The sequence below is a fragment of the Erpetoichthys calabaricus genome, chromosome 13 (assembly GCF_900747795.2).
Source record: "Erpetoichthys calabaricus chromosome 13, fErpCal1.3, whole genome shotgun sequence".
NCBI lineage: Eukaryota > Metazoa > Chordata > Cladistia > Polypteriformes > Polypteridae > Erpetoichthys > Erpetoichthys calabaricus.
Window position 1 is genome coordinate 123,404,995 of NC_041406.2, and position 17,933 is coordinate 123,422,927.

At 41.6% G+C, this 17,933-nt stretch overlaps 1 protein-coding gene and 1 long non-coding RNA gene across 2 annotated transcripts in view; one reads left to right on the forward strand and one right to left on the reverse strand.

Annotated features, from left to right (window-relative positions):
• Positions 1 to 17,933, reverse strand: part of LOC127530104 (uncharacterized) — a 589,449-nt gene that overhangs the window by 458,018 nt on the left and 113,498 nt on the right. The window lies entirely within an intron of this gene.
• Positions 1 to 17,933, forward strand: part of si:dkey-22o22.2 (neural-cadherin) — a 299,017-nt gene that overhangs the window by 45,440 nt on the left and 235,644 nt on the right. Inside the window, exon 3 of the mRNA XM_028817759.2 lies at positions 10,485 to 10,710. Within this exon, the coding sequence (XP_028673592.2) occupies positions 10,485 to 10,710 (226 nt within the window). The remainder of the gene's footprint in view (positions 1 to 10,484; positions 10,711 to 17,933) is intronic.

Genomic DNA, 17,933 nt, shown 5'->3' on the forward strand with positions numbered 1-17,933 from the left:
TTTTACTGTTATATAAGTTGCCCATGACCATCACATATCTCCCTTCAGGGTCCGACACTACCTCTGATGCTACAAATGGAACTGTTCTATGTATGAGAATTCCCACCCCTCTAGTTTTCTTTATAAAGCTAGAATGGAACATTTGGCCAGTCCAGTCTTTTTGTAATCTGAACTGATCCTTGGTTAGTAAGTGGGTCTCCTGTAAAAATACTATTTTAGCGTTTAAGCCTGTTAGGTGAGAGCATACTTTCTTTCTCTTTAATTCGTGATTCAGGCCTTTAACATTCCAGCTCACAAAGTTAACTGTCCCATCATGGAGACATTGATTCTGAGTTTTTAATGTCATTTTATAGTTTTAATTGGTAATATGGCAGTTTTAATCTTAGTTTCAAGATTCCCCAGGAGTTGTTGCATGTTAGCCTGTTGCTGCATTGATATTTATAATTATAAGGATTATAAGAATAGATTAGATATAACCTGCTCTCCTTCTCTCCCCCCTTTATCCCCCTACCCCCCCCACTTTGCCTCCCCACATGAGGCTAGACCCCACTTCGCGATGTTCCAGTCCTCTGACATACGAAGAGACAGAGCACGTCCAAAACAAAACAAACCCCACCCTGCAGCGGCGTTACATAATTAAAACAGAGATATCTTTTACAGTTAAATCCTTAATACTATCTGCCGAAAATGTTCTCATTAACAATATTTAAGCTTGAAATAATCTTCAGCGCTTTTAAGTTAAGATATTAAGATTAAAAAAGAAAAAAAACAACCCTGGGAGTGATTTTAAAAACTAGTCTAGGATAAACCTGGTAATTCATACTGTAATAGTATGATGGTAATTGTATAAATAGTAGAACAAGCATTAAACCAAGGGTATGAAGTTAAACAGTCTACTTTAAGGTATAGTAAAATAAAAAAAATAAAAAAATAAATAAAGAAAAAAAAATAAATAAAAAAAAATAAATAAAAAAATAAATAAATAAAACGAATCCTACTTTAATCACTTCCACATTTTCACACTCACGTCTTTTTAAAAAACACTTTGAGATGTGTACGAAAAAAGTTCACTTAAAGACTTACGAATCAACTGGGCTACTTTTGTGTTAAACAGAGTCCTGTGATCTCTTTGAAGGGCAGGAAAATGAAGATGACTCCAGTGTGTCCACAGGTAAGTCCTAATTAGCAATTTTTTCCCTTTTCCAGTCATTTTTGTCTATTTGAGTGATGGTAATGTTTGGGGGAAAAAGCATTGATGATTCAATTTGATATGTTGTATTTACATTGTGCTGAATGTGAATTACATGTTTTATGGAGCTATGGACGTTTAAGTAAAAAAAAAAAAATAAAGTAAAATAAATTGGGTTGTTTATAGTGTTTTTAAATTGTGGAAACTAACTGAAGTTTCTGGATTTTATAGATCATCCACCAAATGATTCACTCATCCCCTCTGATGGTGGACCAGCAAATGATTCAAATACAGAGTCACCCTCCCTGGACCAGCCTGAGGAAACGGCAGAAGATTCTGACCTACCACCCAATGTCTCAAGAACGTGGAGGCGAAGTCAACAATATGGTCCAAAAAAAAAGCAGTTAACTGACATGAAAGCTATTTTTCAGGATTTCCTTAATCTGCAGCGGCAGCAAGCAGAGCGAGATCAACAAGTCATTCAGTCAATTACCACTGTCATCTCTCAAGCTGTACATTGTTTTGAGCGTTGTGCAAATGCTGCAGAAAGGCATGCTCATGCATCTGAGGTGATGGCTGGTTTGAGGCAACCAGAGAGTTTGCACATTCAACCCAGCTGCTCCAATCATCAAGCGTCTCATCTTCCCTACAGTCAAGCAGGCACTTCAACACATTCTTCTTTGAATACACATCCTAATATGTCATTCACCACATACCTAAACTTGGAGTAGGATATTCATGTTATTTTTTGGTTCATATTTAAAAATAACACAATATTGTAGGTGAAGGTCATGTCTTGTTCATTTAAGTAAAGCATGCAGAGAATGTTTTTAGTTTGTGCTCCTCTGCAGGTACCAGTATCTTCAGTGTATATATATATATATTTTTTTTTTTCTTGTATTCAGTAAAAGTAAAATGTTATTAATGACACATGTGACATTGCAACTGTTTTATGTTGTTTAATATCCCAAAACAAATGTTTTCTATTTTCAAATTATTCTTTTCTACTTTAAAACAAAGGTTTACAACAAGTAGTCTGGTACATTCTACAAGATGTAAATTAAGCTTCTTGTGTTAAATCTTTATAAAACAAATGTACAAATTTTGTTACAAATAAAATCAGTAACAGCATGTTGTAGTTTGTGATTTGAAATAATAGTAACAAAATTTGGTTTTATGGTTCAAATGCCTTTTAAACTTTTCCCATGACAGCCTACTGCCTTTCCAAGTTTGATACATATTGCATTAGAGCATCCCTGATAATCACAGCTTGTGCAGAAGGTTGTTCATCGCATTGCAAGCGGCTCGGTTGTCTCTCGCCTTCATTACGTGAGTCTTCACTAGATGGTACAAATCGTTGCTTCTCCATCTCACAGATGTTGTGGAGTACACAACACGCTGCCACAACAGTAGGCATGAAAGAGTGGTGAATGTCAAATCGTTTGGCTAGGATGCACCATCTTCCTTTCAGACGTCCGAAAGTGTGCTCCACCTTAACTCTGGATCCATTCAAGTAAGAGTTGAATGCTTCTTGTTCTTGAGACAAATTGGGACCAGGATAACCTTTGATGAGCCAATGCAGTAGCGGATAGGCTGGGTCTCCTGCTACTAAAAGGGGTACCTGAACTCCCTCCACATCAACTGTAGCCTGGGGGTGTCTCTCAGGATGTCTAAATAATACAAAAACCGCAAAGGTAATTTACTGTGCCAGTCAAAATATTTAATAAACCGTGTGTTTCATTATCTAAACATTTTTTTCTTATTATTAAATGGCAGATGTTTTAGCATATATGAGAAATTCTGTCATTAATATTAACTTTAGTTTTTTTTTATTAAACGTCGTTATTTTGTATTAATTCAAATTTCAGTTTTAATTAAAAACCTTAAGGGAAGCAGGTTACAGTACTAATTCAGTTCTTATCGCACTGAGAAGGGATGTTGAAAGGTAGGCTCACCTGTACAGATCCGATGCTGCAAACACAGCTGCATCATGGGCACTTCCAGGAGTGCCAACGCAAATGTCTCTTATCATGCACCTGTCATCAACAAGGGCCTGGAGAACAATAGATGGCCACCCTTTGCGATTAATATAATCGCGGTAGCCTTCCGTCGGGGGAAGAATAGGCACATGCGTGCCATCCAGCGCACCGTAAATCTGTGGCACAAGATGCACCAAGGAATTGCGGTATGCAATTTCCTTGGCCTCCGCTACAGTCGGAAGTCGGATATAACGCCGCATTAATTTTTCTTTAATAGCGGTGCACACAGCATATACGCATCGATGGACGGTAGTTTTACTAACCCCCGAAAGTTTCTCCAACTACTCTATACTCGGCACAGGTTGTCAGCTTGTAAAGGGCGATGGCAATCCGCTTTTGGGTTGGAACCGGTGGTCGGTGGCAACCTGTGATGGGCGCAACATCAGGACTGATGAATCCACACAACATCTCAAACGTCGGCCATGTCATTCTAAAATGTTGCAGCCAGAGATTTTCTGTGAAGTGTCTCTCCACCACCTCCTCCCAGAAGGTCTTATTCCGTCATCTCTCCCATACCCGTGGGTTTCGTCGCACTGGGGTACTTTCTTCGAGCGCTAGGGCTATCAGACAAGCAACTGCTTCATTCTGCTGTCGTCTTCGGATATTACGAACAATTCCAATTATTTGTGAAACTGAAATAACAGTAAGCTGGCAAATTTCAAAAAACTGTCTGAATAAGCTCTCCATTTCTTTGTTTCTTTGTTTAGTGGAGGGGGTGTAACGTGGAAAACAAAAGGTAGATAATTTGCGACATACACAAAATTATGTATGGAAACGGCTCAAGGGCAGATTTTTTTCGCGATACAACAAAAGTTATGCGACAGTTCGTTTTGGGGGGGGGATGACGTCATCACGCACACCATTTTATCGATAAAAAGCCAGTTTGATGGAAACATGCTGGAGACAGCAAATTTCGCACATTTTTTTTACGTATATTCTGTTTGTCGATAACAAAACGTCGCAAAAAACTGGATGGAAACTTAGCTAGTGACACGGAATCCGCTTTTCTTCTCCGAGTACAGTCAGAAAAAACTTATGGATAAAAACTTTTTAAAATCTAAAGACGTAAATAAAAACAGACAGCCTGGTCTCAGGTTCCCTGAGTATTAAGATATAAATACAGAAACATATTATAATAATCATTTACCCAATTATTCAACAATACACTTGATATGTCTAAAAATCATCCGGACTTTCGGGCGACTAGTCTGTATTAAAATAATTACATTTCATTTAGTGAAATGAATGAAAACACTGTTGCAGTATTTCTATTAAGCACTCACATCGGTAGAAGCTCCTGGGCCCAGTTCAGGGTTCAGTCAGTCTGTCTACAACCGGCTATCCAAATGAGAGTTTATAAAACAAAAATGTTTCGTTATCTCAGACTTTTAAAAACAGGCGGCCCCCATGCAGAGAATCACCTGCTACTGCGTGAGCCTGTTTCAAACGAGTAAGCATTTCACAAGCGGCCCCTTCTGTAAGTAGTTCAGAATACTGACATCTTGTTATATCAGAGCTAATGCACAACCTGCCTGTGCTTTTAAAGCGCTCCTGAATATTCTCAGAGGAGAGGCCCCAGCTGAATTTTCTGACACCGAGACAAAAAGTAATTGATTGGAATGCCCGTTTCGGTAACAGAAAAAACTAATATTGCTTGCTTCAGTAATATGAACATTGTATTTGTACATTAATCATCGTATAGATAGATAGATAGATAGATAGATAGATAGATAGATAGATAGATAGATAGATAGATAGATAGATAGATAGATAGATAGATAGATAGATAGATAGATAGATATGGTACTGAGCATAATAATTAAAGGTTACCTATGATCATTTTGGATTTTAAATCCCCACCCCCTCTCATTTTAAACAAATATATTTTTTTAAAAGGGAGTTAGCGGTTTCTGAGTAATAGATTGGACAATCAACTTGGAAAAATTGACCTAAGGATAAAATATAAGGATTCAGCAATACTTTTTTTAAAACATACTTGTTTGACGCGTATAATAATCAAAAATATGCCATACCGTGATCTTGACTGCCGTGACTCTCAGGAGAATAGACTGTATTAACAATAATTATATTTCATTTAGTCCTATCCGTAAAAAATAAATAAATAGAAAACACTGTTCTAATAAGATATTGAAGACGCACCGTTTTGTCTTTCGACGAGATTTGGAGACATTTTTCAGTATTAATGGCAAGCTGTGTAATGAACCGGTCTGAACGCTTATTTATATACTGAAAAGAGCGCTATTTTTTTTAAAAGCTGTCTTTATAATAAGGTGAGTGATTTCTTTTAGCAAATGTGTGCCCTTTGACCCGTTTTAAGAACACTTTACATTTACAACAAGAAGATATAAACTTATGTTAAAGACTGGTGTGACCCTGTTCTTGGGTCAGCTGCCCCAAGTATGCGCATAAGCAAAATGTTTGAGCAGGGCCCACAGCTGTGTTGCTGTGGGGATCGACCCTTCTGGCCTCCCGTGTCGGAAGATGAGTCTCCACCTGTTTTTGAAGGAGCTGAAAAATGATCATAGTTTTCACAGAGTGGCAAAGAGTGCTTAAAACGGCTTTTTCTACCACCAGAACGGCCGAGTGTTTAAGGCGCTGGACTTAAGTATGTTATTGTTATTCTTATTCAAACGTCCCCGTTCACTCTGTGTCTGGGTACAACTTTCACCTTTGGAAAGTTAAGCAAAATGCTTCTGCAATTTGGATCCTTAGCTCAGCTGAAAATACATACATAAATGTACTTGATTATTTAAAATGCGGTGTATTTGATAGAAAAGGGTTTATTTTATATGTATCAAACATGATTTAAAAGGGAATTGCTGTATACTATTTACCTCTGTTTGATTTTTAAAAGGCTTATATCGAACTAGTTATCTCATGCTTTACAGGCAATACCTAAAATCCTTTACCTTCAAAAGTTAGAAACCACAAAACGTGCATCTGTTTTCTCAGCGAAGGAGGGGCTGCGCATGCACGCGCAGGTTGCGCGTTCATGGCTCAGTGTGTAGAGATAGTAGCCACATTCCTGCTGATTAGAAGCTGTCAGGTCCTGCGGTGAAAAACCTTCCCCCATCTAGAAGAAAGGCATGCAGCGGCTGTCAGCTTGCCCTTCTGCGAAATGGCTTTCTGTGAGATGTGGAAAGCTTTTATGTTTTGAACTGCGGTGTACAGAGAGCAATTAAAAGTGGTTTAGATAGAAAAAGCTTTCCTGTTTTACAAATTATAAAGCAAAAGTTAGATAGATAGATAGATAGATAGATAGATAGATAGATAGATAGATAGATAGATAGATAGATAGATAGATAGATAGATAGATAGATAGATAGATAGATAGATAGATAGATAGATATTTTTAATCTCATGATAATCTATATATATAATTCACTAAGCCGGGAGACAAGTAGCCACCCATGGAAAGCACGCCGGAAGGGGCATGGATTCACTAAACCGCCGACAAGTAAGACGCCCATGGCGCACGCAGGAAGGAGCCACGCCCACCAACTCGGACGCGACGCCTCGGAAAACATGCCGTCATTTCTGTTTGTCTGTGCCACAGTCCACTTGCAGCTCTGAGCCACGTTGACTTTTCATTAGTCAACCTCAGTGGAACCTTGGTTCACACAGAGGCAGCGCCAGAGAGAGACAGAGGCACACACACACACACACACACACACACACAAAGGCAACGCCAGAGAGAGACAGAGGCACACACAAGCAGCGCGAGGGAGAGAGCCGCGCACACACACAGAGGCAACGCCAGAGAGAGACAGAGGCACACACAGGCAGCGCGCGAGAGAGAGCCACGCACACACACAGAGGCAGTACCACAGAGAGACAGAGGCACACACAGGCAGTGCAAGAGAGAGCCGTGCAATCCTTTAAAATTGAAGTTAAAACACAATGAAGGAAGCAGTCTTTAAAAACCAATAAGCCCTGTGCCTCTTTTTCATTAGCGTCTCACCTGCTTCAGGCCCTGCAACAGTCGAGATGCTGTCTCTGCAGCTGACCTTCTCTGTGCCTGACTCCACTACTGTCAGTCGCCTGATTAAAAATGGCCTTTTGAAGGGGAGCTATGGACCCGCTATACCACAGGAACACATTGCCTTTGAGCCTGCTCTCGCTCACTCTAACGTACCGGCTTTCTCTCTCTCTCCTCACTTGCTCACACACTGCACAGGGGAGAAATGCCTGCAGCACGAGTCTACCCGGAAACCGTTTCAGCCACACTTCCACGCCCCTCGCTACACTGTGAGTGCGATGATTATTTATTTAAAAATGGGCTTTTGAATGGGAGCTGTGGACCCGCTATACCACAGGATCACCTGTGACATTGCCTTCACATTGTTTTCCTTTTATTTATGATCCTGTTGAGCAGATCAGACACCCAGGCAAACAACACTGAATAATCAATAGCTGCAACCACTTTGCCCACCCCAACTCCTCACCTGAGTCGGTTTTGTCTGTGTTCAGCAGTGTTCCCCAAACTCGGTCCTGGCGAACCCCTGGGGATGCAGGGTTTTGTTCCAACCAGATTCCTAATCATTAATGCCGGTGAAACTCATCCGGGATAAGTCGGTTTTTCAAACGCAGACGTGTAGCACATTAATCTAGCAGACTAGCTGGATGTAAAAATGTCATTGACGAAACTGTTGCTCTCAAACTTCGCAACATGGCTGCTAGCTTTGTTTGCCAACATTGGGATAATGTCTGCGACGTGGTCACAAACTGCAACAACTCACCACACAAGGACGTCCTGTCTCTCGAGGCATTCACACTGCCGGAAGACAACCATGGGATACGCAGAAAACAGCCATGTCAGTCAACGCAGATCAGACACCCAAGCAAACAACACTGAATAATCAATAGCTGCAACTACTTTGCCCGCCCCCACTCCTCACCTGAGTCGGTTTCGTCTCTGTTCAGCAGTGTTTGCCAAACTCGGTCCTGGTGAACCCTTGTGGATGCAGGGTTTTGTTCCAACCAGATTCCTAATCATTAATGCCGGTGAAACTCATCCGGGATAAGTCGGTTTTTCTAACGCAGCCGTGTAGCAGATTAGTCTAGCAGGATGTAATAATCCGAGATGAATGCGCGCCTCCGCGCTGAGTGGAAACACAATGTATATTGCTACAACAAAATGATGAAAGAACGGGCGCATTTTTTTCACACAAGCTGAGTGGGTGGGTGTTAGTTAGTTAATTAGCAACTCGAAGGATTTCAAGATATAATATACACAAGAGGTAACACTGCAAAAGCGGCCCAAACCAGAAAAGACAGCTGGCAAATTAAACGCGTGTGCATTGTACTTACTGAAAGCAGCATTACGGATTTTGCAAATGTTCATTTTTTTCCCTCTGCTAAAAAACATTGAAAAAGCGGTGCGGATTGGTTTGCAGCGTGTAAAACAGTTTGTTTGTTGCAGATAATTTGCTATCCACACAGGGAGGAACCGGGAAGCGAACCCACAATCTTCCACTGTCTCCTTACTGCAAAGCAGCCGTACTACTACAGCGCCACAAGGCAGTTAAAGAATGCACTGGGCCACATGTTCATTTTTTCCCCTGTGCTTAAAAGACATTAAAAAACTGTTTCTCAACTGTGACTCCGGTACAACTCAGTACGCGAAAAGCGGCCAGAACTGCAAACAACAATGAAAATTCTACGTGACTCACAGGTAGTGATGGGCCGCTCGATACTCAGGTTTCGACACTGTGTCAAGCTTTCGAAGCACTGCAAATTTTAATACTTGATTGAATAATGACATCTGTGATTTAAGGATTTCACATTTTCTTTCTCAAATGTGCTTACCTATATCATGGCAAAGTACAGGGATAAACCTTTATTTTCTGTCTACTCCGTTTTAATTAAGACAGACCAAAGAAAACATTTAAGGCTATTAAATGTGATCTCAAGAAAAGATCAGGGTTAATTATAATACTAATAACAGGAGCGATTATAATGATACAGTGCAAAAGTAAATACTAATTGAAAGCCGGGAATGCATGAGGTGAGGGGTCTTATTTTGTTTAACTCTTGCTATCGTATAGTGCATTCTGCCTGTCGGCGTTAGTTATATTTATATTTTTTAGACATCACACACTACAAGCTGCTGACGAACCCTTCTCTTCGTTGTCAGTCTGTAGCTATGAAAAAATAAAAGCAATACGACTTTTAACAGACGTCATTGAAGTGTATCATAAGTTTCTGTAACGTTAATGAAAATGGCCAGGAGGTGTCACGAGAGAGGTGAGTGTCAAATGCTTCGAAGCTTCGATACGATTTCCGACACAATTGCTTCAAACATGTTGATGCTTCGTGAGGCTTCACTCCGCCCATCACTACTCACAGGTTACTGAACGAGAAATCAGCAGACTAGCATGACGGATGGGGCGTAATGGGCGTCCTTCCCCTCTTCTCCGGATTTTTCAAATGTTAATTTTTTCCCTCTGCTTATAAATCATTAAAAAAGTGGCCTGATTATGCGGCGTATGGCACGCCGCGGGTTGGCTAGTATTAAAATAATAGATAGATGCAGGGGCATACTCCAGCACCGTTGAGAGGATATGCAGGAGCGGCTATAAGTGAAACCTGGCCTTGGGTTCATGGCCAGGTCATTCTTTTGATATAAAGAGCCTTAGGAGAAGGGGCAGGGACGGGGGTGCCAGCCAACAAACAGGTGTTGACAGCCCGGGGGGGCAATGCAGAGGCAGCCTCCATCAAACTGCTCTTGACACAAACCCTGAACCAATCAGGAGGGTGGGGTGGTATTAAGGTGGGGTCTGGGTGGGATCAACACCCATTAAACTGCTCTTGACACAAACCCTGAACCAATCAGGCAGGTGGGGGTGGGATTAAGACAGGGTCTGGATGGGACCAACACCCGTCAAATTGCTCTTGACACAAACCCTGACCAATCAGGTGGAGGGGGTGGGATTAGGGCGGGGTTAGGGAGGGGCAGGTTGGAATTCACCAATTGCATGAGAGGGGGCAGATGCATCATTTAAATCCATCAATCAGACTAAAAGGGTGGGGCGCATTATTTAAATCCACCAATCAAAGAAACGGGGTGGGGCCATCAAGTCATCAATCATCATTGATTGACATTTTGACAGAAACACCCTGCCTTAATACTAACTATCATCAAATTGTTACTTTCATGCTGTGCAGTATAGAAGCTGTCATTTGCCATGTGCTTACACTTTTCACTTACCAATTATTTTACTTTATTTTCTTAGGTGGTAGTGGCTTGTTTGAAGTTGACAAAGTAACAGGGGAAATAAGAACAACTGGGAAGACTCTTGTGCTCCACACTGAACATGTCCTCACAGTACAAGCTGTTGAAGAACTGGGCAGGCAAGATCACTATGCATCTGTCTCTATCCTAGTTGGTTCCAGACCTCCACAGTTCACTAACTCATCCTACACTGTGTTCATTTCTGAAAATACTGCTTCAGGGAAAGTGTAAGTAGAGACTTCCAAAGTGACGTCTTAAACTTAAGTGAAACTTGTTTCAATATGGTTGCCAGTCAGTGTTAATTAAATAATATGCTGTCCAAGAAAATCATCCATGGAATTTCAGGGATGTACATTGATCCCAAAATATTCAAATGGGTAATCACTAATATTATTGTAAAGCCAAGGAAAAACAAAATTAGACATCAAAAACGAATTAAAATTGTTTCTAAAAAGAGAAGCTAATGTTAATTATTTTTAAAGCTTTAAAGCTTTAGAGTTTAGACTGAAAACTAGTAATTCACAGACATAGCATTACTTTATCATTTTTCTATTCCGCATAAATATAATTTAGACCTAAGAGGCAAAATAAAGCCATTTATGTTTAGAACAGCGAACCTAATTTTATTTCTTTTTTTTTTAATTGCACTGGAGTATTTAAGGATATCTGTTACAGCCCAAGTCTCCAATTTATGTTCACATCATGCACAGGTTAGGTTGATTAGTAACACCAAATGGGTCTTGATATGAGTGATGAGTGGGTGTGCCCTGCCCTGTTGTGAAATTTCAGTTCTGCCAGTACATATAATATATATTTTTGTACGCTTTGGTGACTGTTGGAATATTTGGTTATTAGGAAAAGCTGGATGCATAATGAATGACAAATATCAACTCATCTGTATTACCTACATGTATTTCTCTAATTGAGAAAAATTTGTTGTAGCATGCAGATTTAAACCCCACATGTTCCAGGGTGTCTCACACATATACAGTAATCCCTCGCTATATCGCGCTTCAACTTTCGCGGCTTCACTCTATCGCGGATTTTATATGTAAACATATTTAAATATATATCGCTGATTTTTCGCTGGTTCGTGGGTTTCAGTGGACAATGGGTCTTTTAATTTCTGGTACATGCTTCCTCAGTTGGTTTGCCCAGTTGATTTCATACAAGGGACGCTATTGGCAGATGGCTGAGAAGCTACCCAATCAGAGCATGTATTACATATTAAATAAAACTCCTCAAATATATTGTGAGCAGGGGGGCTGTTCGCACCCCTAGAGGATACGGATGCTCCTCAAAAAACAATGAAAGACTACCTTCACATTGCTCCCTTCCTTGCTGGGCTTACTTGTGGCTGCTTTGTCAAGCGATATGCTTCCCGCATAGTGCTTCACATACTTAAAAGCCCAAACAGCACCTATTGATTTTTGATTGTTTGCTTTTCTCTCTCTCTCTCTTGCTCTGACATTCTCTGCTCCTGACGGAGGGGGTGTGAGCAGAGGGGCTGTTCGCACCCCTAGAGGATACGGACACTCGTCTAAAAAATGCTGAAAGACTACCTTCACATTGCTCCCTTCCTTGCTGGGCTTACTTGCGGCTGCTTTGTCAAGCGTTATGTTTCCCGCACGGTGCTTCACATACTTAAAAGCTCTAACAGCACCTATCCGTTTTTGATTGTTTGCTTTTCTCTCTCTCTCTCTCTCTCTGACATTCATACTTAAAAGCCCAGACAGCACCTATTGTTTTTTGATTGTTTGCTTTTCTCTCTCTCTCTGACATTCTCTGCTCCTGACGCGCACTCCTTTGAAGAGGAAAATATGTTTGCATTATTTTAATTGTGAGACGGAACTGTCATCTCTGTCTTGTCATGGAGCACGTTTAAACTTTGAAAAAGAGACAAATATTTGTTTGCAGTGTTTGAATAAAGTTCCTGTCTCTCTACAACCTCCTGTGTTTCTGGGCAAATCTGTGACCCAAGCATGACAATATAAAAACAACCATATAAACATATGGTTTTTACTTCGTGGATTTTCAGCTATCGCGGGGGGCTCTGGAACATAACCCCCGTGATAGGTGAGGGATGACTGTATTTACACTCTATGAACATGACTTTAAAAAAGCCCCTCAGAGATTTAGGCCAATGGTTAGTTGTACATTAGATTGAGGGGTGGCGATATAATGTATGAGTAACCGCATATGTGTATTGTGTGGAAACGTGTCAACTACCAATGAATCAGACTCTTCTAATGGTATGATAGAGTTAATCAGTAGCACTTACATATTTACCTTAAGAATGCTAAAATAATACCTTATGGTTTGGGTGATGCGTGTGCAACGTGAACGTTGATGATTTGGTGGGGTAGGGGGGTGAATTTGGTACAACACCTGTATTAGCTTTTCTCACATATGCCATTGCACAACCCCAGTTCACCCTGATGGTAGATCATCATCCACTGATGAATTGGAGAGAGACAATAAAGCTCCACATACAATTCTAGTAACGTTTACCGTTTGTCAAATTAATTTCTGTATGCTTTCCATAGATTTTATGGCCTTTACGATCGCTTGATTTGAAAAATATTTACAATAACGATGTTCACCATCTTGGATTTTGCAATGGGACTTTGTTTGCTTTTGGCATTGTCTTTTCTAAGCATTAGCTCCTTGCCTTTTGTGCTTTTTGGAGCTTCTCAGTTTGACAGAGCCTTTTTTGTGAAGTAAATCTTCTTACTATATTTTATAAAGATCCTGTGTGTTTGTCCTGGTTATTAGCCATGTTTTTGTGGTTTTCCCCTTTAGTGAGCATTTTTGGAATTGTTCAGGAATTCTATGTTAGATATCATAACAAAGTGAACAAAAAAATGTAATATTAAAAAAAAAAAAACAGTCAGCGTTGCAGTTTCTCCATGCAAAAAGATTTATTTAGTGCTCAGCTAAAGGTCCCTGAGCTTGGTGATGAGCTTAGAGAAATTGATTGTGTTAAATACAGAACAACAGTCTATAAATAGCATTCACACATAATTCTCTCTTTTGTTGTCCAGGTGGGCCAGTACTGTATGTAGGATCAAGGTGATGTAATCCTCTGTGGATCTACTGGAGCGATATGTAAACTGTAATACGTCTTTTGCCAGAGCAAAGCAAATGTAATGTTTGACTAGCCTCTTGAATCTCTCCATTGCTATAGGCGTTAGAGTGTTGGAACGATAGTCATTCAAGCAGGTTGGACTTACTTTTTTAGTTACAGGGACAATAGTAGGTCTTTTAAAGTATATTCGTAAGACAGGCTGGGTTAAGTAGAGATTAAATATTCCGTAAATACTGGGGCAGCCTGATTGGTACAGATCTTAAAAACACATCCTGGAATAATGACTGGACCTGCTGGATTCCTGGTATTCACTTTCCTGAAAGCTCTGCATATTTTGTGTTCCAACAAAGTGAGTGCTATTTCCTCACTGAGAAGATCTCTAGCAACAGCTTTGTTGTACTGCTGGTTGGCATTACTCACATTCACATCAAAGTGCGTGTAGTCCTTATTAAGCTTATCTGCCAGAGAATTGTTAGTACTCATTGTGGTGTGAGTAATTGCTTTATTGTCCGTCATTGTCTTTCAATTATTTTGTGCCAATGGTTCCTCCTCATATAGTTTATATTTTTAATTTATTGATAAGTATGTGTAGTGGCTATTTAATACCTTTCAACTAGTACAGAACTAATGAACATGCTCGCTAGTGATGTGTGAGTTCATCTGAGTCAGATTTATTCACCAAGTATGCACGCATACAAGGAATTTGACTCTGGTTTTGGTGACTCTCCAGTTATAAGAGAAGAACAAGACAACGATAAAGATTTACATTACAGAAACGTTTTTTCAGAAGCAGGTTTTAAAGTCCTTAAATCTTTCTGGTAGAAAGAGTTGAGTCCAGATGGACTCACACTGGAAGTGACGTCAGAGGTGTTACAGCCATCCATCAAAACAAAACCATGCACTAAATTGTGGAAAGACTTTATAAACATGAGTTCAAAGCAGAACAAAAGAAATGGTTGAGCTTCCAGGTTTTGAGACCTTTCGGTAGGAAGAGATGGATCCAGGTGGACAGACATTGGAAGTGAAATCAGATGTGGTGTAGCTTTCAATCATCCAGTCTGCAGAGGGAGGAAGAGGAAAAGCATTAGGACACAGCAGCATTCCCTGAACCAGTGGTACAATTACAGTCACTAGAGCCCATCAGCTGCGCCCTTTGAGCATGTGACTATATATATAAAAAATATATATATATGTATTGTGGCGGGCAGCCCGGGTCACATGCCTGGCTAGGACACCCCTTCTACTTATGTTCCGGGTGAGCAACCATGGGCGTCTCAGTACCTCCCCCGGGGCGCTTGGTGGCAGCCTCCCTGGCTGACGATGGTGCCTCAGTTTCCCGCATGGCTCCATGGGAAATGGAGTCCTCAACAGCCAGGTAGGGAGATGGGGTGGCCGCCAGGGGGTGCTGCATAGATTCCACAGCCCAGCTGAATAACTCTTAAGCCCCACCCGGAAGTGCAATTGGAACCAGGTGGTCAAGCACCTGGAACACTTTCGGGTGGGCTATAAAAGGGGCCAGCCACCACCACTCAGGGCCATAATTGGGAGGAAAAGGACAAGGTTGCCTGGGAGGAGTGGTGGTACCAGAAAAAGGGTTGTGTATTGTGGTTTAAGTGCTTTGGGGCTGTGTATTGCCTGTGGGGTTTACGGGGAAGACGTGCCCCACAGGTGAAGAAAATAAAAGTCTTGTTGTGTTTTTACACATGCCTTTGTGTAGTCTGTGCCAGGTCGGGCGCTATATAGCATCTAATTCACTATATATATATATATTGTGGAAACCAGCCCAGACACAGACAGGCAGACACTGATAAGTCAGTTCCCAATTAAGTCCTGCACAGCACACAGTGCCCCTGCACCAAACACCCTTCAAGTCCAGGGCTTCCAATTGTCCTTCCTTTCTTTCGCCGCCTCCGTTCCTCCTTCCCAAGCTTCGTCCTCTTCCTCCCGATTCCGGCTCATGACTGGAGGAAGGCGGCCTCTTTTAGACCCACCCGGACGTGCACCAGATGCCCTCTAATGATCTTCCTGCTGCACTTCCTGGTGTGGCGGAAGTTCCGCTTCAGCACCCAGAAGCACTCCGGGTGTCCCTGGTAATCCTTTTGGCAGCACTTCCGGGTGTGATGTCCTGAATCCCCCGGGCGCCCCCTGGCGGTGGCCACAGGCCCTTACATGGTTGAGCTTCCATGCTCAGTTCCAGTGGCCCCCATACAAACCAGGGCGGCTGCCCTCTCATGATCCGGGGGTGGCATAGTCCCTCTCCCGGTCCTTCCAGGCATCCCGGCTGGACACAGTCCCCAGCCGACTGCCACTATATATATACAGTGGGGCAAAAAAGTATTTAGTCAGCCATCAATTGTGCAAGTTCACCCAATTAAAAAGATGAGAGAGGCCTGTACTTTTCATCATAGGTATACCTCAACTATGAGAGACAAAATGAGAAAAAAAATCCAGAAAATCACATTGTCTGATTTTAAAGAATTTATTTGCAAGTTATGGTGGAAAATAAGTATTTGGTCACCTACAAACAAGCAAGATTTCTGGCTCTCACAGACCTGTAACTTCTTCTGTAAGAGGCTCCTCTGTCCTCCACCTGTTACCTGTATTAATGGCACCTGTTTGAACTCGTTATCAATATAAAAGACACCTGTCCACAACCTCAAACAGTCACACTCCAAACTCCACTATGGCCAAGACCAAAGAGCTGTCAAAGGACACCAGAAACAAAATTATAGACCTGCACCAGACTGGGAAGACTGAATCTGCAATAGGTAAGCAGCTTGGTGTGAAGAAATCAACTGTGGGAGCAATTATTAGAAAATGGAAGACATACAAGACCACTGATAATCTCCCTCGATCTGGGGCTCCACACAAGATCTCACCCCATGGGGTCAAAATGATCACAAGAACGGTGAGCAAAAATCCCAGAACCACACGGGGGGACCTAGTGAATGACCTGCAGAGAGCTGGGACCAAAGTAACAAAGGCTACCATCAGTAACATACTACGCCGCCAGGGACTGAAATCCTGCAGTGCCAGACGTGTCCCCCTGCTTAAGCCAGTACATGTGCAGGCCCGTCTGAAGTTTGCTAGAGAGCATTTGGATGATCCAGAAGAGGACTGGGAGAATGTCATATGGTCAGATGAAAAAAACTCTGCTTGTCGTGTTTGGAGGAGAAAGAATGCTGAGTTGCATCCAAAGAACACCATACCTACTGTAAAGCATGGGGGTGGAAACATCATGTTTTGGGGCTGTTTTTCTGCAAAGGGACCAGGACGACTGATCCGTGTAAAGGAAAGAATGAATGGGGCCATGTATCATCAGATTTTGAGTGAAAACCTCCTTCCATCAGCAAGGGCATTGAAGATGAAATGTGGCTGGGTCTTTCAGCATGACAATGATCCCAAACACACCGCCCGGGTAACGAAGGAGTGGCTTCGTAAGAAGCATTTCAAGGTCCTGGAGTGGCCTAGCCAGTCTCTAGATCTCAACCCCATAGAAAATCTTTGGAGGGAGTTGAAAGTCCATGTTGCCCAGCGACAGCCCCAAAACATCACTGCTCTAGAGATCTGCATGAAGGAATGGGCCAAAATACCAGCAACAGTGTGTGAAAATCTTGTGAAGACTTACAGAAAACGTTTGACCTTTGTCATTGCCAACAAAGGGTATATAACAAAGTATTGAGATGAACTTTTGCTATTGACCAAATACTTTTTTTCCACCATAATTTGCAAATAAATTCTTCAAAAATCAAACAATGTGATTTTCTGGATTTTCTTTCTCATTTTGTCTCTCATAGTTGAGGTATACCTATGATGAAAATTACAGGCCTCTCTCATCTTTTTAAGTGGAGAGAACTTGCACAATTGGTGGCTGACTAAATACTTTTTTGCCCCACTGTATATACACATACAGTACGTACATATATACAGTACTAGCCACCCCCAGCAGCTTCGCCCGCGAAGTGAAACAGGACAGTGAGGAGGGCCCCGTCTAGCTCTCTACTTCTGACGTCACTGTTCCCCCTCCCCTTGGCCCACAGCCTCTGTCTCGGTTTAACGTGAATACTGTATATTGCTTCTGCAAGTGAACCATTTTTTTAGCGCAATGAGAGAAGTTGCAAAATCAACCTGAATGTTCAAGCAAATTATAGATTAAAAAAAAAGATCTAAATCTGTTAAGTAGTTCTCTCGTTTGCTAACTAAGCGGAGTTAAGATTAAACCGCAAGGCAGACGTGTGAGTGAGGAAGGCCCCGCCACCCTCCCCGCAGCCTGAGGAGTCTCTCTCGGATTTGCGCTAATAAATCAGTACCGCAAGCGAACTATGATACTTAGCATGATGAGGAAGTCGCAAAATCAACAGA